This window comes from Colossoma macropomum, unplaced genomic scaffold (assembly GCF_904425465.1).
Source record: "Colossoma macropomum unplaced genomic scaffold, Colossoma_macropomum, whole genome shotgun sequence".
NCBI lineage: Eukaryota > Metazoa > Chordata > Actinopteri > Characiformes > Serrasalmidae > Colossoma > Colossoma macropomum.
Window position 1 is genome coordinate 6,984,753 of NW_023494805.1, and position 20,089 is coordinate 7,004,841.

General features: G+C 39.2%; 2 protein-coding genes across 2 annotated transcripts in view; both read right to left on the reverse strand.

The window, feature by feature from the left end:
• The window catches only part of LOC118826236 (macrophage mannose receptor 1-like), a 55,369-nt gene that overhangs the window by 15,977 nt on the left and 19,303 nt on the right, over window positions 1-20,089 (reverse strand). The window lies entirely within an intron of this gene.
• LOC118826237 (macrophage mannose receptor 1-like) lies at window positions 9,514-19,643 on the reverse strand. Its single transcript, XM_036597143.1, has 6 exons — window positions 19,495-19,643; window positions 11,920-11,958; window positions 11,634-11,833; window positions 10,303-10,465; window positions 9,752-10,114; window positions 9,514-9,661 (listed from the first exon to the last, which is right to left on the reverse strand). Exons 2-6 carry the CDS (start codon window positions 11,954-11,956, stop codon window positions 9,654-9,656), a joined length of 771 nt encoding a protein of 256 aa, XP_036453036.1. The 5' UTR covers window positions 11,957-11,958; window positions 19,495-19,643; the 3' UTR covers window positions 9,514-9,653.

The window sequence follows — 20,089 nt, forward strand, 5'->3', positions numbered from 1 at the left end:
ACCTGACCAGGGTGTATCCTGCCTTCCACCCGATGACAGCTGGGATAGGCTCTAGCTCGCGACCCAGAAGGATAAGCGGCTTAGAAGTGTGTATGTGTGTGTGTCTATGTTCTGATAGCAGATGAAACTCAGTACAGCTCTTTGTTTTTGTTTCTTTTTTTGGTGCTGCTTTACATGAAGCTCCAGCAAACAAATACAAAGAAACAAAGATCCACAGTTACAGTAAACAGGTAGCACAGTCCGCTCTGTTATCTAATCTAACAGAGCCTATACATTTACATATTGCTGTTTTCATATACCTGAAAGCTGCACTAACTTAGATGATCAATTATCACAAATAACATGATGACTCATATGAACGTCAACACAGATAATAATCAGCGTACTTATTATCCTTGCTGAATTGAGTCTTTCAGAGGCTACAGCCTGCTATGTTAGTTTCACGTACACTGTAAAAAGTGTCTCGTCAGATCTACGTAAAAATTAATTCATGTGGTAACAAGTAAAACAAAGTTTCATTCAACCTAAATAAATACTTTAAATGAACGATTCTTTCAATCAATGTATTTTTTTTTAGTTAAATAAAACTAGTTCAATTGCTTGTTACCACATGAAGTGCTTTTATTAAGTAGATCTGACGAGACACTTTTTACAGTGTAGGCTACTATCTCTGGACTCCCATGTTTACATGACTTGGGTTTATTAGTTAGTTCATTATGATGGTGGGGCAGGCGAGTTGGTGACCACTGGACTAAAAATAAAACCTTCTTTGTAAATCGAGTGTGATGAAGAGCAGGAACAAGTCAAAACAGTTTTACATACAGTCTTCAACACAGTTTATTTATTTATTTTGAAGTCCAGGAAGAATTATAAGATACAATCCAGACAGGTATTACTGATACTTTCAACATGTATACATTATGCATCCAATAGTACATAGGCACTCCTTTTAATAAACAAATTCACCTAGTAGTTGGTGTAGTGTAGGGGGTAACCTATACCAGTAAAAGGCCTTGGGTAAGATGGAGCTCCATCAAATACCTTTGAAATAAGCTGGAGTGATTTCAGAAAAAAAACACTTGACGAACAGGTATCTACAGACTTGGAGATATAGTGTGTACATTTATTAAAATATGTAAATCTAATTTAATTTGCACAATGAAAATTCTAAGGACCATTAGTTAACAGTATAATGAGACTTGTTTAGCTGCTTATTAGTGGATTTAAAAAAATTCTTATGGATTACTTGTGGATTTAATAAATGTGCTAACATATTATATACAGCAGACAAATTCAGTAAAAACATAATGAGATTGAAAAGAAATGAAAAGGCACACTACTGTGAAGTGCAGTATGTAGATCCAGCTTCATTAGTGGTCGCCCGAATCCTTAATCTAAAGCTCTGAAAAGAAAGAAAAAAGAAACATGATTTTCTATCTGAATATGGATATATTTGTTATTAGAATATACAGAAGCCTTGGTCTCACCCTCAGAGGTGGTGCAGATGAAGTTGAGTCTCTGATTCTCTGGCAGACTGACCCACTTCTTACTTCCAGACTGCACTGCTCCTGATCTTTCTCCTCCACTGCAGTCTTCCACCCGTGTCCCGTTCCCCGGAGCCCAGTTCTGGTAGCAGATGGTCGATCCACTCACCCAGAACCAGAAGTTCTGAGCACAGGTGTGACGCAGACCCATCCACACATTAGCAGTGGAGGCATAATAAACAGCTGTTTCCACCCAGTGCTGAATTTCCTCAGTGTAAACAGAGACCAGATCCACATGATTGTCTCTGCAGTATCTCAGAGCTTCTCTCCACGTCTTGTTCTGATTAATCAGGATGAGTGGACGTTCTTGAGCAGAGGAAGAGCAAGAATTCACCCATCATTACATTTGGTTAATTACTCACTTTTTTCTGCACACATTATTCACTGTGGATTCACTGTGCATCACTACCTGTTTCCATTATATAAAAGTGGCCCAATTCTGATTTTCTCAGCAAATCCGATTTTTTTTGTTTGGCTGTTTACATTATCATTTATCAGATCAGCTACTAAACTGTCCACACGAGCAAAAGAACACGCAGCTTCACATGGCTTTACATGGCACGCCTGTCCAGAGGTGAACAATCATGACTTCGAAAGAACGCCAGTAGCCCCCCTTTCAGCTTCATCTTCGCCAGCATCACAGGAGCCATCATGAAGCTTCATTGACTGACAGCTGGACTCATCATCCAGAATGTGTTCGAGCTTGCTGTAAAAAGGGCGCGGCCACTTCTTTTCAATTCTTAATCAGAATTGAAAATGTCAGATTAAATGTGTTTTTTGCTGTTTTTGCTGGATTTGGGCCACTTTTATCTGCTGTGTAAACATAGCCTAAGTGGTGTTATGGAGGCAGTTTGATTCTACAAGAACTTTGCATTGCTATTCAAATGATTTCTCCTCTAAGGATAAAGCAAAGATGAATGAATTAGTCTGTGTGGTCAGTAACATCACCTGATATTACTTAGCGCACAGAAACAGCCCGCTTATCAGCCATGTCAGGGCCATAAAGCATGCTCACCACTCCTCAGTACTCAGCAGCAAACACAAACATGTTGACAGCGCTTTTAAAAACATCTGTCCATATCAAGACACAGAATCTTTTCAAAATCTCCTCACTGGAGAGCATTTTCCAAAAACACTGTTTTCAGTGACTTAAAACAGCATTTTTGTGTGAGCAGGAAAAAAATATGTTTTCAAAAATATCCCTAGCCATGTGGCCAAGCAGTTCAAAAGTACAAAAGTACAATTTAGACTCACAGTTTAGACAAAAACACTGCTGATCCTTTCAGCCAGCCGTGTTTACTTCGACCAAATCAGAGCTCACTGAAAAGCAGACAGCAGCATACTACTTTTCTATTTTTCTATCATGCTACTTTTCTACTTTTAACTTTTCTATTTTCTGCCATGAATGTGTTTCTCTGGATCCTCACAGTCATGCTGCCATCAAAAGTGAGCTCAGTTTTACAGATCTCATAAGAAGTCGTCTTTTTAGATGATGCTTTTTTGTCACGTATGCAGTATGTCATGTATGTATTTAGTTGGCATAATTTGTTTCCCCTCTTTAATTCAAATGAAAGCAACTAATAAAATACATAATATGATAAGATTCATTGTCATTTTTAGTATCAACATTATCGATAATGACAATTACAACCCTGTTTCCAAAATAACTGTTGTGATACTGGGCAGAATGTAAATAAAAACAGGACGCAATGATGTGCAAATCATTTAAACCCTGAATTGAATCAAAAAATAGCACAAAAACAACAATTCAAATGTTGAAATCTTATTGTTTTCTGAAAAAAATATGCCCTTCTTGAATTTGGTGCTAGCAATGTTTAAAAAACTTGGGACAGGGCAAGAAAAGACTGGCAAAGTTGTGTTATGCTGACACAACTGGTGGAACACAACTAATGAAGTTGCTTGAGGAAGCGTTCACCACTCTGTGAAAGACTTTGCAGGTAAATAGTGCAAATTTGAAAAATAAGGTTTCTCAATGTAAAATAGCAAAGAACTTTCATCATCTACAGTACATAATAACATTAAAGGATTCAGAGAATCCAGAGAAATTGGCTGGCCGTGATCTTTGGGCCCTCAGGCGACACTGCATTAAAAACAGACATGATTCTGTAGTGGAAATCACTGCATGGGCTCAGAAACACTTCTGAAAAACACTGTCTGTGAAAACAGTTCGTCGCTGAATCCACAAATGCAGGTTAAAACTCTACCATGCAAAGAAGAAAAAATGTATAAACAGGATCGAAAAACACTGCCACCTTCTTAAAAACAAAGTGGATTTTGGGCTGCTTTTCCCTGCAGTGTGAACGCAACCTATAATTCACTATTCATATCTGCATATCAAAGCACTGAGTCAGTGTAACTGCTCCAAAACAGACATTAAAAGTGGATGAATTGAATCTGTTACAGACAGTCTGTATTTCACCATCTTATATGACTCACCTTTATAGCAGATGAATGTTTTTTGAGAACTGCAGTCTGAATCATACCATCTGTATGCAGGGTAATATGCAGAGTAATATGATAATTCCACACAGAGATCACCCACACCACCGTTTGGTTCTCCAGGGTTCCAGTATCTGTATGAGGAGCTACTCCCATCTGACCAGATCCAGCTCTAGAAACACATTAATACCTGATCAGTGAACTGTTTAAACACTGACCTCTCAGTGCTCATCATAAAAACATCCTCACAATCACATGAGTCATATAAGAAGCTTAGATAAAATCAGAAATACATGCATAAAATCATATTGAAATTGGGTTATCAATATTTAAATGACTCTCATAATGTAGTTTGATCATGTATTCTACTGATTTAGTCTCCTTTTCAGTTCTATCCTCTAAATTTTCAACATTTCTTACAATGGGGTTCTGTTGAACTTTCTGTCTCAGTCCGATCCAGAAATAACCTTGTGTCCCGTTGACGAGAGCTAATAGAGCGTTCATTTCCTCTTGGCTCTCAATGGTGGCCAGGTCAGTGAATTTCTCTCTGCAGTATTTCTGAGCGTTGGTCCAGTTCTTATTTACTCTCACCACATAAAACTGATGAGTCCCACAGAAGGAGGGAGTCCACAGAGCTGTAGAGATGAAAGCTCTCATCAGCATGACAGTACAGTAATGAAGCAGCAGAGAGTTTTACAGATGATCATGAAGCTACACTGACCTGAGAAAAGCAGGATCAGATACAGAGCTGAACTCATGACTGTGGAGAACAAGAGAGACACAGTTCACACATTAAACACCTCAACAGTCTTTACTACCAGTACATCAGATCATGCCGTTTGATATTACATTTCTTTTAGTTACATTAAGAAGAAGCCACAATCAGGGAGAACAGAGTGGCTACAGCATAAAAAACATAAAAAACGAGCTTTAATAGCTCAAATTATTTTGTTTAAATAATTAGATAACACTTTACAATAAGACTACATATAATAATGTTGCTTAATAATAATATTAATAACATTTTTATCTATTCGCTTTTAAATAAGTTACTTTTTTTGGCTGTACCGACTTCGACAATAGTTGGCAGCTTAAAGGCCTTTTCAGAAACCGTTCGACTAGAGTGTTTGTGAAGTGAAACAGCAGGATTTGTCGGTAAAACTGAGCAAACCTGGAAGTCAAATCAGTAACTTCATTATTATATTATATGTACTCTTTCATTGTTACTGTCAGATAGAAACAGATGCTGTCTCCTCTTGAAGTTACAGCTGTTTGTAAGAAAATGAGTGTATACTCATAGCATTTTCATCCACACATCTTTCTGATGTATACTATAAAATAAACCTCAAGGTTGTTTATTAAACTGAATATTAAGAACACATGCTTTCAGTTTGCCTAAGTGTTTAGATCTTTAAAGGTGTTCCTCACCTGTTATGGCTGGTAAAGCTGCTCTGTTTGTGTTTGTGTCTCCTGCGGTTTCTGGTGTCTGTAACTAAAGAGGAAACTAAAGTCAGAACAGCTCTTTGTTTTGTGCTCCTCCTTTTTTATGATGATTTACATGACGGCTCACTGAACAAATGCAAATGAATTCACAAACAAGCAGACTTGTACAGTAGAGCTAACTTTGTGAGAATGACATTAATACATAAGGACATATAACGTAAAACTCCTCATCTGATACTGCTGACTTTAAAACGATTATCCCAGGCTTTACAGGGCAACTCGCAGCAGCACACGCTCCCCGTATTTAAGTCTGTTCTTAAACTTCTGACTCAGTAATGCTACTTTTTCAATTTTAACAAAGAACTTTTACATAATGTGGTTTTAAATAAAAAAGTATATCATTTCAACAATCAAAAAATCATTGATTTGTCATATTGAATGATCAGTTAAGGAATCGATTGATTTGCTTGACTGATTCAGTTGATTTGTCTGAAATACAGGGTGATTCAAAAAGATTCATCTGATTTCAAAATGATTTATTTCAGTTGTGAATCATTACAGAACAATGCAGTAAACTGCAAATGGTTTAAATGAGCATAAAGTTTATTATGTCATTATACAAGTGCTCAATATGAACCTCCTCCAGCTGTACAGACAACATCAACGCCATAGTCAAATTCATCCCACACTCAATTGAGCATGTCAGGTGTCGCTGATTTCAGAGATCATCCATTGTTGCTGGGAGTGGCACATAAACAGAATCCTTTACGTACCCCCACAACAAAAAGTCACACAGCGTGAGATCCGGTGATGCTGGTGACCTTTTTCTTGGAACTGTTGGTACCAATGATAATGTCATGCTTTCATTAATAGATCTGGTTTTGTCCCAGCCCGATTATCTAAACCTAGATTAATTACAGCTCAAGTATATAAACCTAGAATAATCACGGCCCAAATACCTAAACTTGGATTAATTTCAGATTGAATATCTAAACCTGGATTAATTTCAGCTTGAATAAGTAAACCTGGATTAATTCCAACTTGAGTATCTAAACCCGAATTAATCCCAGCCTGAGTATCTAAGCCTGGATTAATCACAGCCCGAGTAGCTAAACCTGGATTAATCAGCCTCAGTATATAAATCTGGATTAATCCCAGCCTGATTATCTAAACCAGGATTAATCTCAGCCTGATTATCTAAACCAGGATTAATCTCAGCCTGATTATCTAAACCAGGATTAATCTCAGCCCAGTTATTTAATTCTGGATTAATTCCAGCCTGAGTATCTAAACCTGGATTAATTTCATCTTGAATAAGTAAGCCTGGATTAATTTAATTTGAGTATCTAAACCCGAATCAATCCCAGCCTGAGTATCTTAATCTGAATTAATCACAGCCAGAGTGTCTAAACCTGGATTAATCACAGCCCAAGTAGCTAAACCTAGATTAAATCAGCCTCAGTATCTAAACCTGAATTAATCCCAGCCTAATTATCTAAACCAGGATTAATCTCAGCTCAGTTATTTAATTCTGGATTAATTCCAGCCTGAGTATCTAAACCTGGATTAATTTCATCTTGAATAAGTAAGCCTGGATTAATTTAATTTGAGTATCTAAACCCGAATTAATCCCAGCCTGAGTATCTTAATCTGAATTAATCACAGCCAGAGTGTATAAACCTGGATTAATCACAGCCCAAGTAGCTAAACCTAGATTAAATCAGCCTCAGTATCTAAACCTGAATTAATCCCAGCCTGATTATCTAAACCAGGATTAATCTCAGCTCAGTTATTTAATTCTGGATTAATTCCAGCCTGAGTATCTAAACCTGGATTAATTGCAGCCAGATTATCTAAACCTGGATTGATTATAGCCTGAGAATCAAAACCTGGATTAATCCCAACCTGAGTATCGTAGTCTGAATTAATTACAGCCAGAGTGTCTAAGTTATGTAAGTAATAACCCAGACATTAGGGGGGCCCTGGTGGCTGTGGGGCTTTAAGCACCTGCTTATGTTGCTTATTAGGTTTAAGAAAGGTGTAATGTACACACACACACACACACACACATACTAACACACACACACGCGCGCACACACACACACGCACACACACACGCGCACACACACACACACACACATTTGTGCTGTCAAATGTCACTATGACCATGTCATCTAGACTGTTGACATTGGGCACACCAGGCAGCACTGTGAGGATCATGTTCTTCGATTCCTCCAGTGCATTCAACACCATACAGCGTGTGCTGTTAGGGGAGAAGCAACAGCTGATGCAGGTGGATGAATCCATCATCACATGGATTATGGACTACCTGACCGAGACCCCCTAAAACTGGCCTTGCGATGCCCTGGATGTAAAACAGCTTTTCTTCTTCCAGTATTAAACTATTACAGCCTATGTATTCCAAATTCCACACAATGAACTGCTGTGCAAGGGAAAACACCAGAATTGGTACCTGGAATGTGCTGCAGCTTTCAAAAAGGCCAAGGAACAGCTAGTGTCGCAATGTTTGTCGACCCTATGACATTCAGTTCTGCATCAAGCTGGCAGGTATAAACCTCTGCATATAAACTTCTGGTCCAGACCAAAGGATTCTTGTTCAGTGTTCAATGTTCACTCCACTAGCGACCTATTGTTTTTATAGGTCTCTATAATTGATTTTGTTTCATCATTTGTGTGTCAGTAGTAGTTATACCTAAAATTGAACTTAATTCACTTATCCTGTGTCTGGATACTTATGCACATGTAGTGTACTCTCTCTGTAAACAAATGGATGTAGTAGCATCTGCCTAAATTTTTTCAGGACTTGATTAGTGTGGTATTACTTTTGTTCGGTCTCGGTTTTGACATCATTTGGACAATATTAGATAATTTGCTCACACCTTAGAAGACCCACCCTTCACCAAGTTTTGACCCAGTTCAATTTGAATACTCTTTTAACATCCCAATTATCAGAGTCATCTGTTCAGGCAAGGAGTCTAGAGCACAACCACATTACAAAGTGTTCTTCAGCATGTTACGTGCAATTAGACATTTCTACCGTCTTCAAATCCCCAGAATTTACATGGTGTAACATAAAACTCCTAGAAGGTTTGGATTATCTGCTTTATGACTCATTTGGTTTTGGTCATATCATGTTTTATATATTATAGAATTTATGCAGTCTTCCTATTTAGCCTCTCTCATAGAGTTAATGCTGACTTTGAATTACTCCATTTTTATCTATGAGAATGTTCTGCACCTGTTACGGGCAAACGTATCACAACTTTGCCCATTTACACCTTTTTTATTGTGAATATGTTCTCCCACCCTTTCCTTAATCAGGTATTGGTGTGAAAGATAAATTTAAGAACTGCAACTGACCAGCACTAGATGCTGGTTTGCATGATGGTCTGTGCTGGTTCCTGGCATGGCATTGACCTGGCATGGTCACTGTTTTTACATATGTTTCACTATCTTTGTTTTGTAATACATTGCAGAAATATGATTCAAATATTTCCTGAATCTGTAGAGTCGCCCTTTCCATTCCATCTTACCGTGAGATTGTATGTGAGTCACATCCGGAGTTATGAGACTATAAAGAGGCGCTGACATACACATCATCTGCCTCTCACCGTGTGTAACTGGTGGATTTGTGTGTCTGTCTACATTATGAGTAAAACTGACCAATGGATACTCAAGAAATCACTAAGGACTGTCTCCAGACAATTATCCTGAGATAATTATGTCTAGAAAATTTGTGAGAGTTTGTGGAGTTTTTTTTTTTTTTACCCAGTATAAAAAAAAACATCATTTCTTTCCCCATGTCCTTTCAGGGGCTTATATGTGGGTCCTGTTATACACAGTGAATTAAATAAACTTAATATTGTTAACATCTTAAAATTAGGAGGTTGTTTGAGATAAACAACCTTTACAGCTGCAAATAAGACACACACAAATCATCATTTGATTATTTCATCTAAATAATTTATTATTTTTTGTCCAGGTGTTTCATAGATGATTAAAATGCTTTTGAAAGCCTTTAGTTTAAAAAATGGGATGCTGGGTTTAGAAGGTAAGAGTTACATATTATTTCATGTTAGAATAACAGAAAATACATAGAAATTCAGGAAAAACAGGAACCACTTCAAAAAGAAAACTCAAAAAGAAAAACATCCAGTTTCATTTGTGCTGTGCATGAATCTTTTCTTAGTACTCTGAAAAGAAAGAAACAAAATTAAGAAATAATCTTTTTATATTTGAAAATGAATCTTTGCTATTATAGTATACAGAAGCCTTGGTCTCACCCTCAGAGGTGGTGCAGATGAAGTTGAGTCTCTGATTCTCTGGCAGACTGACCCACTTCTTACTTCCAGACTGCACCGCTCCTGATCTTTCTCCTCCACTGCAGTCTTCCACCCGTGTCCCGTTCCCCGGAGCCCAGTTCTGGTAGCACATAGTCGATCCACTCAGCCAGAACCAGAAGTTCTGAGCACAGGTGTGACGCAGACCCATCCACACATTAGCAGTGGAGGCATAATAAACAGCTGTTTCCACCCAGTGCTGAATTTCCTCAGTGTGAACAGAGACCAGATCCACATGATTGTCTCTGCAGTATCTCAGAGCTTCTCTCCACGTCTTCGGCTCTTTAATCAGGATGAGTGGAAGACCTTAAACAGAGATTTGGTTTTACACAAAGTTTATACAGTATTACATTAGATTAAATCAGTGAATTTGTTGCTGATTGTTACTTTAACAAATATTAACTAAACCAGTGTCGCTTCTCTGAACATAAACATTCAAAATAAAGAAACTGGATCTGTAATAGATGAACTGCATTTCATCTCATATTACTCACGTTTATAGCAGATGAACTGCAATAGTAAATAGCATTGTATGTTGTTCCATTTGAATGCGTATTGATTACTGAATTTTGCACAGTTTTCAATCCCAATGTTGTTTGGCTCTCCAGACATCCAGTCACTGTATGAGATGGCACTACCATCTGACCACGCCCAATTCTAAAGAGAGAAATAATAGTTTAGTAAACGTTTTAAAATGATGCATCCACAATTGAATAGTTTCACTACTCTTACTAATATTCATAAAATCATAATGACAGTCACAAGGCCCATAGGGATTTTACTGATGTAGCTGATTTAAAACCTTGAATGGGATTATCTCTCTATAATTGTGTTACAACATTGGCTCAAAATGTTGGTTATTTCAGCATTGTGTAGCTTTGGGAGTACAGTAAACAATTCATGTTAACAAATTATTGTCTTCAGATACTTTTGACTGTCCTTAAGCATTAACTAATCAATAAACCGTATTCCTTAAACTCAGGCTTTCCCACATTTATCAGCAGCACTGACTGATCTGCAGCTAGAACCTTATAATGGCAAATTAGTGCAGAAAAAATAAATAAATAAGCACCCCAACTACATTAATCAGCACTAAAGAATCAATGGCATATAATACCATCTGTTAGGATTTATTGCATTATATACTCCAAAAAGTGCCAGGAGATTTTTAAATGAAATTCTAGCTATGTCACATGGCCATCACAGTCCCCTGACCTAAACCCCATTGAAACTTTTAACAGGGAAGTCTAACCTTTAGTTGTATGTTTGAGTGATTAATTCATAGTTTCTGTGCATTTCACTTTGCTGCCATTGTAGTTTTCTTATCAGACTCTTGCGTTTGCAGTAGGTCTAATATTCTGGTGTAAAAATGGGATGAAACAGGCAACCTCTTTAAAACCTAGCACTATTGAATCTCAGATGATGACTTGAGAATGCATCACTGAATCAAACATGAATCAAACTAAACTTTCCATTATAAAAGTTACTAGTTTGAAAGTTAATGGGCATCCGTGACAGTTCTTTTTATCTAATATGTACTATTTTTGCTTGTTGGGTGCTCTAGATGTTGCATGTGAGTTCTCAGCTAGTCCTGACGTAATACAAAAGACGGTTTATATGTCTTATGTTTTATACCATTTTATCATAAATATCTTGGCTGTGTGAAGATTTAGCACTATCATATCAGGTCTTGTTGGACTCAATTGGCCTTGCAATTTGTGTTTTGAATTAAGGGGGGCACTGACCACAGACTATATGTATGTTCAAATGTTAGAGGAGTAGTTTTCTTCTAGGTTCCTTCTCGTAATCATATACAGCTGCTTACAGTGTTGTAGCTCATTCCTATCCAGAAGTCGCCTGCTGTTCCGTTGAGAACAGCTATTAGAGCGTTCATTTCCTCTTGGCTCTCAATGGTGGCCAGGTCAGTGAACTTCTCTCTGCAGTATTGCTGAGCGTCGGTCCAGGCCTTAGCATCTACCACCACATGAAACTGACGAGTCCCACAGAAGGAGAAAGTCCATAGAGCTGTAGAGATGAAAGCTCTCATCAGCATGACAGTACAGTAATGAAGCAGCAGAGAGTTTTACAGATGATCATGAAGCTACACTGACCTGAGAAAAGCAGGATCAGATACAGAGCTGAACTCATGACTGTGGAGAACAAGAGACACAATCCACACATTAAACACCTCAACAGTCTTTACTACCCATTATGGTCTGGCAACTGTTAGCGAAAGCACAGGCACAGTAGCCCTTATTCATCAGAGTTGTGTATAAAAGTGTGCAGATTTGACGCCTTTAACGATGTAAAAACTTCTCTCCATCTGATTCACAAAACTTTTGTGTAACCAGTGTATGCAATCATGTGCAGCTCAACTGCACCCTCTATACTCCAAAACCCTCTGCGTTGTGTTACCGGTGGAAAAGAGGAAGACTGGACACGCTCTGCCATATGACTGGGAATTTATTCTCTCACTCTCTTTCTGTGTACAAAATGAGAGTGGCAAAACTGTACCCAAAGGAAAGTAACTCAAAGAGGCAAAGAAAGCAGTAAAGTGACAAAAGGATGGAGCAAATATACTAAAATAAAAATACACGTTTATATTTTAACATGAAATCTTGTACAATACATTGTTCTTTTTTATATAAAGAAAAAAAAAAAAAGAAAGGAATACCCTAATGTGGCAAAGGAATACCCTAAATTGTCCCTGATGTAAAATAAATAAAGGATGTTTACCAAAATATTGGACAAAAGCAGAGAAGGATTTTATGTGAAATCCACATCTGTTACATTCACCTCCCCTTGAGTTTCACTAAACTCCCGATCAGTCGGTTCCAGAATATATGCTAGACTTTAGTATCTGGAAAGCACATCTAATCGTAACTGGCACAGGTTATAAAGAACCTTCTTACAGTAATTCAGCTTTATGAGCTACCTGCCAAACAGGTTAAGAGGAACCCAAGGTTGATCAGGCCTTAGATTTTCCTAGAATGATATGGTGCCTTGTACACCATATAGTAACCTGGCCCCATTTACATTCTGAAATTCATAGTGAACATGAAAACAATCCTTCCAAAATGTTCTGCACTAACTCGACAAAAGGAGCTCTAAAAAACAAAGAAGTGATTGGGATTTCTTAGTGATTGTGCTAGCAAAATCCTCAACATTAAAGGACTTTCGAGCCATACACTCAACCAAGCGACTGACCTTCTTTGCAACTCTACCTGCACGAGACCTAACAACTCCCTGTGTGTCAGTGATGTGTGACTGTGTTTCAGTACTAGTGTGTTCTGATGAGCCAGGAGCATTTGAGATTGTGTCTGTAATGACTGATTGGTCTGAATCATAATCTGGACCATCTACACCAGCATTATGTATGAGACAGTTCTTCTCTTTGTCATCTTCTGGAATACTAGATTCATCATCTTCTGGACTGGGATTATCATCAACATATGACATGAAACTCTCTGCATCTTCAGAATCATCTGATATCCAGGCAGTACTTATATCCTCTGGATTTCCATGCTGTGAGGTCTCAAATGAGTCCAGAATGCAAGACTCGTTCTCTGGCCATCCATCACTGAACTGGTCATTGCTTGTCATCTCATTACATGTATCTAAAGGCAGAAAACTAATATCCAGAATCAAATTGCGAAGGACAACTTTATGATTGGTCTGAGGATTTCTGTCTTCCACAGTGTAGGCTGTTGGGTCCCATTTATCAGCAAGTTTTCTCTTTCCTCTTTCTCCCTTGTTTGCAATGAGTACTCTGTCCCCTACATTGAGATGTGTTCCCTCGACCCTTCTGTTGTGACCTTCGGCTTGTCTATGCTGTTCTTTGGCTGGATGCTTTTGTGCGATACCAGCCGCTTCATTTAGATACGACATGAGCATTTTCACAAACTTCCATGGTCGACAACTACAGGATCACACAGTACCTGCTTGAACATTACATTGACAGGGAGTCTTGGGATTTGACCAAACATTAACTGAAAAGGGGCATACCCCGTTGTTTCGTGTACAGCCGCATTGTATGCAAAGGTCAACGTTTGAATCTGCTCAGGCCACTTATACTTTTCCTGAAGAGAGTTTGTAGCATATTGCCAGGCGTGCAGTTGAATCTCTCAGTTCCCCTGTTGCCCATGGAGTGATATGCTGTAGTGCATGACGAATTTGGCGCCCTGATCGGTGTGTATTCTCTGGGGAAAACCATACACACACACACACACACACACACACACACACACACACACACGACATGATCCCATAACTTCTTGGTGACTTGTTTCGCAATCTGGTTTGAACATGGAAACACGTGAGCCAGCTTCATAAAATGGTCTGTAATGACAAGCACATCCACGGAACGTTGTTTTCTGTCCTCAGCGCTTGATCCCTGCTCAGAGCATCAGCTGCAGTGTTCTTGCTACCAGGTATGTGCTTTAGATCAAATGTGTATGGTGCAAGCTTGGATACCCATCGCTGTTCGCTGTCCATACTGTAAAGGAATGACCCTTTAACCAATGACTAAACCTCTCACATACACTCCACTTGAGCGCCAAAAACTCAAGACGGTGTGCAGGATAGCATTTCTGAGATTTAGTCAAGGACTAACTTGCAAACGCGATGGGGCGGGCTTTCTCTTCACCAGCCAGCATTTGGGATAAGACAGCTCCAAGACGGTCCAAAGAAGCATCAATCGACAAGACAAAGGGGCGTGAGAAATCTGGGTGTGCAAGGACCACACTGTGCAAAAGGTTCTCCTTTAGACTGGAGAGAGCAGCATCACACTCAGGAGTCCAGTCGTTAGGTTGTAGTCTGCGTAAGGTCCCTGACTTCGTGTTTGTTTTGAATTTGCCTCACCTCTTCTGTCCAGCAGTGAGGGCAAAAAGCGGCCTGGCTATAGCAGAACAATTGGGGATGAAGTGTTGGTAGTAGAATAACATACCAAGAAAGGACTTGATCCTTTTCACTGAAGGCATGCATCCATCCTCTTCCATAAGATCAGCCCTTGACATCCTTGTGATGACCTCGACCTTTGCTGGATCGAGTGAAACCCCATTGCTGTCTATGAGATGGCCAAGAAACTTGACAGATTCATGCATCAAATGACATTTCTTTGGACTGAATTTAAGATTATGAAGCTGCAACCACTGGAATATAATTTCCAGTCTCTTCAGTGCTTCCTCCTCACTTGGAGCAAACACTAACAGATCATCAAGATAGCATAGTAAGCTACTAAAGTTAAGGTCACCAAAGATGCTTAGCATCATGCGCATAAACGAAGCTGGGCTGTTGGATAGTCCTTGTGGCATACAATTGTATTCATGTAGCCCTAATGGAGTTGTAAATGCAGTGTACTTTTTGTTTTCTTCAGCCATGAGTATGTTGTAGAAACCTGAAGTCAAGTCCATGGTGCTGAAAAAGACAGTCTGTTTGGTGTGGGAGTGGATGTGCATCTTCGATGGTTCTAGCATGTAACCACCTAAAATCAGTGCAAATTCTTAGGCTGCCATCTTTCTTCCACACTAAGACTAAAGGAGAAGCGTACTCACTCACAGGCTTACGAATTATGCCTTGTTCTTCCATTTCTGATAGTATTTGCCGCAGTTTCTGATAATGAGCAGGAGGCACACGGCGGTAGGGGAGTCGAAGCGGTCGATCGTCTGTGAGTCGGATGCGGTGGACAAATCCTCCACAGTCTAAAGGGTGTTTGGAAAAGATGTCATGGTACTTCTCAAGCAGCTGGACCAGTTTCTCTTCCACCTACAAGATCTGTGGAGCAGGTGTCATTATCAAGATCACCAAGCCACTTCAGCCTGGCTCACACCTTGAAAAATCTCAAAATCCTCCACTGCTAAACACGGTGACACATCAGCTAATTTAGTTTTCCTTCTAAGAGTGACAGGCTGGTCAGAAAGGTTAGTGACCTTCATGGAGATCCATCCGTCACCCCACAGCAGAGTAACAATACGTCCAACCATAATGTGGTGTGGCATGGCCCTGGAAGATGGCCCTTTCATCCGATGTATGAGGAATTTGATCACATTTGTGAAGTTCATCCTTTTGTCCTGGCACAATGAGAACAGGCACAATGCAGCTCTCCCCATACACCTTTAACTCAGTCTCATACACACATTTAGGTCTTGTGAGTTTACCCCCACATCCAACTAAGACTATCTCCTAAGACAAAGGTTTTGGTTCTGGTAGTGCATTTTTATTCAACATTCTTGCCTCTGCCTCCTCCGCCATGACATGGATCCGGAATCAAGCATCCCCCGTACTTGAAATTCGTTATTCACACTAACTGGCACATAAAACAATTCATTAAATGGCTCAATTCTTTGTATATTCTGCACTATAACTTTGGCGCCTATGGGTGCTTGAGTGCATGCATTCTGAAAACATTGTTCAAGATCAGTGAGGAGTTGTTCATCCTTGTCCACACCTTCCCCTCCTGGGTGCAGGCTGCCTAGTTTAAAGGCCGTGTCTCTTGAGATGATGATGGGGAAGCTCGATTAAGTCCAACATTAGTGCAGTTTCTTCTGACATGACCAGGCTGAAAACAAATCAGACACAGGCGCTGTTGTCTACAATAAGTAAGAGTGGAGTGCTCATTAGATCTGCAGACCTTACATCGTTTTGCTTTTGGCTGGGTTGAGGTGAAGTGCTTGGCTGCAATCTGGTTATTTTGTGTTAGTGCACGATCAAGAAGGCTTACTAGCGCTTTCAGGCAGTTGTCCTCAACCGGTGAGGAAGATACAGCAGCAGCTTCATTCTGTACAAAAGATTCCGTTGGGCAATTGCTTGGCATCATGGCAGCTGGTTCAGGAGTCTGTACATGAACAGTTGCATGTTTCACATGACGGGGCCATTTGGTCTTGGCTGGTGTCTGCTCTCTCAATTCAGACTGATAACGGTCAAAGTGTTCTTGTATCTCGCTCACTGTCCATTTACTCAGTGCTTTGAACTTGAAAACAGCAGAGAGAGCAGGATCAGGACAGTACTTAACAAACATCATGGCTACTTCATGGCACGGATCCTCAATTTGCCGGCCTAGCCTCCTCAAGCCTTCCTCTGCTGCATCAACAGTCTTGTTTAGATGGACCCAGTCCTCAATAGGATTTTCCCCTGCTGCTGGTACTGTACCATTAAAGGCATACATGAGTATTTAATCTCACTAAAGTGTTGCTTTAACACATCAAAAATTGAATTACTGCGAAGTGTTATCCTTACTGGCCTTGGCTCTGCCCATTAATTTAGAAAGTATCTCCTGAGACTGCTCTGACACTGGTATGGCTCGCTTTCTTAAATATGTTTACATTAGCTCCTTCCATTTAAGTATAGTGAACATGTCTGATTCATCTCCACGAAAGACAAATGTAATTTGACACTTCAGTGCGTGAAATCAAGCACAAGCCTACCAGCACCTCATTTACATATTGTTTACATGAAGCGTGAACTGTTTCAGTAGGGATCCAATTAGACGACAGCATTCAGTGGCTCGTGAGCCAGTGGCTGAGCTCATATGTGGGGTTTGAGGTCGAGCAGTGAGTACACTGCTCCCCCTACTGACCAAACTTTATAGTGTTAAAATATGATGACTGGAAAAATTTAAATGTGTAATAAACAAAACATTAGTCTGATTGTTTAGTGAGATTATTAAAATAATAAAATATAATAAAGTAATTAAAGGCTGCATTATTGCAGTGTATGAGATGCCTCTGCACTAGCTGTGTTTTGTATTGTTTATTTTTATGGGTGGAGTCGCCTCGCGATGGACTGGCAACCAGTCCAGGGTGTATCCTGCCTCTGCCCAATGACCGCTGGGATAGGCTCCAGCTGCCCCCCGCGACCCAAGAGGGAAAGTGATTTAGAAAGCGTGTGTGTGTGTGTGTGTGTGTGTAGTGTGAAAACAAAGCACAGTGTAATGTGCCTTTGAATGGAAAATGGAATAGTTGCAGCATTTGTTTATACCAATGCGCATGTAAAATAAACGTTTTTATTGGTATTATAGGTGATACTGAGGGCCATTGATGAGGCATTGCACCTCATAGGGGATTAACAAACAAAAGCACTTATTCAAACAGATGTTTGTTTAGAAAAGATATGAAGTACAGAAGCGTTTAACCATTTTACATTAAAAATATGTTGCTGTATTACTTTGTGTGTCTCCTTCCATCTGTGTTCTATGTGATAATGGAGGAAACTAAACCTGAAAACCTGTTTGTCTTTTTATACTGATTTACATGAAGTTCCAGAGAATAATGCAAATGAACATAAATCCACAGACACACAGTGTGCCATACATATCAGTTAGTTTCCATTAACACTACACAGACAGCCATGATGTCGTTATCTCTTTGATATAATCATTTTTTTATAATTTTTAAATCTTATATAAGTGGTTTAATGTAATCATTTAACTTTAGATGCTAGTGGATGGAGTGACCTGCATTAAGATCACTACAGCGAATGAAAGAACAAAATACATGTAAGCAATTTTCATTTTTTCATTTTTTCATTAATTTTCTTACATTTGGGTCTGTAGCATCCTAGTTACATCACTTAAGTTATCTTATTTTTAACTTGGTGGCCAATGATTGACATATTTTAGTTCTGTCAATTCTGGACTAAAATGTTTATAATTGGAGATATTACATGTTTAACTGTGTTTACTGTGGTTATTTTTTACACTGTTACCCAAGTAAGAGTACAATATTAACAGCACAAGCCTAGATGAATTAAGTACATTAAATAAGGACATTTAATGAGCTCAAAGATTCTGAGCACTGCCAGGCTGGCATGGAGAGAGGACTGTTGATTAAGCATCAAACTTCATGGGGTTAAAAGAAAGAGCAGTTATAGAAATATAAATATTAAAAAAAAACATTTCAAAGGGACAAACAAACAAAAAGCTGTTATGTTTTCTGGCTGGAAATAGTTCAGGTTTCAGACAGTGTGACTTCACAAACACTTATTCAAAACAGAGAAATGTTTGTTCAGAGAAGATATGAAATACAGGGGTGCTGGAATATTTTACATTAAAAAAACCAAACCAAACCAAAATTTATACTACAGTACAAGTTATGATAGTAGTATATCGCTGTTGTTGGAAGAAAACCTGTACCTAACAGGAGAAGGAAAAAACCTACTTTACTCTTAGTGTAAGTCAATGGAACACACACACACACACACACACACACACACACACACACACACACCTACATTATATATGTATATATATATATATATAACAGTGATATTAATGGCAGCCCAAACTGACTTGTTGATACTGTGTGTGTGGTGTGTGTGTGTGTGTGTGTGTGTGTGTATGTGTATGTTGGGTGTATATATAATATATATATATATATATATATATATATATATATATATATATATATATACATACACATACACATACACACACACACACACACACAGTATCAACAAGTCAGTTTGGGCTGCCATTAATATCACTGTTACAATGAGGTAAAAACAACTTCTGTCTATTGTGTAATTTACAATCACACACAAGACAATAATGTTTGTAAACGTGTAGCGTTTTCTGCAAGAACCTGCTGCGTTGCTTTATATAAAAAAACAAGCTCGCTTCTTAAACCGAATATTAAGAATGAGTGTTTAAGCTCAGTAATCAGACTGAATGAGTTTTTAAAGGTGTTTCTTACCTGTTAACAAAAGTGGCTCAAAGTTGCCCTGTTAGTCGGTGTGTCTCTTAACCATGAAATCCGAAACAGCCGTTTGTTTTATACTTTTTTTTAGGCTGATTTACATGCAGTTCCAGAGAACATTGCAAATGAACTAATCCACAGATACACAGGAGGCTGATAGATCAGGTAGCTTCCATCAACACTACACAGACAGCCATGACTTCCGTTTCCGCTGAGAGAACGCCGAGCGCTATTGGCAGCCGCTTCTTGGCGGGTCCGTGTGTTTGTTTTGATTTTGTGTTGTCGCTGGATTACACATCACTAAGCTTTCATGCTGGACTGTTTTCTGGACTATACGGTCTTCCTACCTGATTTTTGGAGTCATATTGCGCTGCATTTTGGATTGTTGTTTACCCTCCGGATCGCTGGACGTTTCCACTATTACAGCCTCGGCATTGCCGTCTAGAAGCCTTCTCTCCCGTTCCCCTCCCCGGTGCACTCTGCTACTCGGCCCGTTTGGTAAGTGAGTATCCCCTCCCTTGGCAGGCGCTGTCCGATGGCTCTGTCGTGTTGTGGACGTAGGGCCAGTGAGGTTGGCCAGGTGGCTGATGTT

Coding starts and splice junctions, on each gene's coding strand:
- LOC118826237 (XM_036597143.1), bottom strand. CDS start 11,956: ATGAGTTCAGCTCTGTATCTGATCCTGCTTTTCTCAG. Junction 11,834..11,919: donor TCTGATCCTGCTTTTCTCAG/GTCAGTGTAGCT, acceptor TCATCTCTACAG/CTCTATGGACTTTCTCCTTC. Junction 10,466..11,633: donor TAGGAATGAGCTACAACACT/GTAAGCAGCTGT, acceptor TTCTCTCTTTAG/AATTGGGCGTGGTCAGATGG.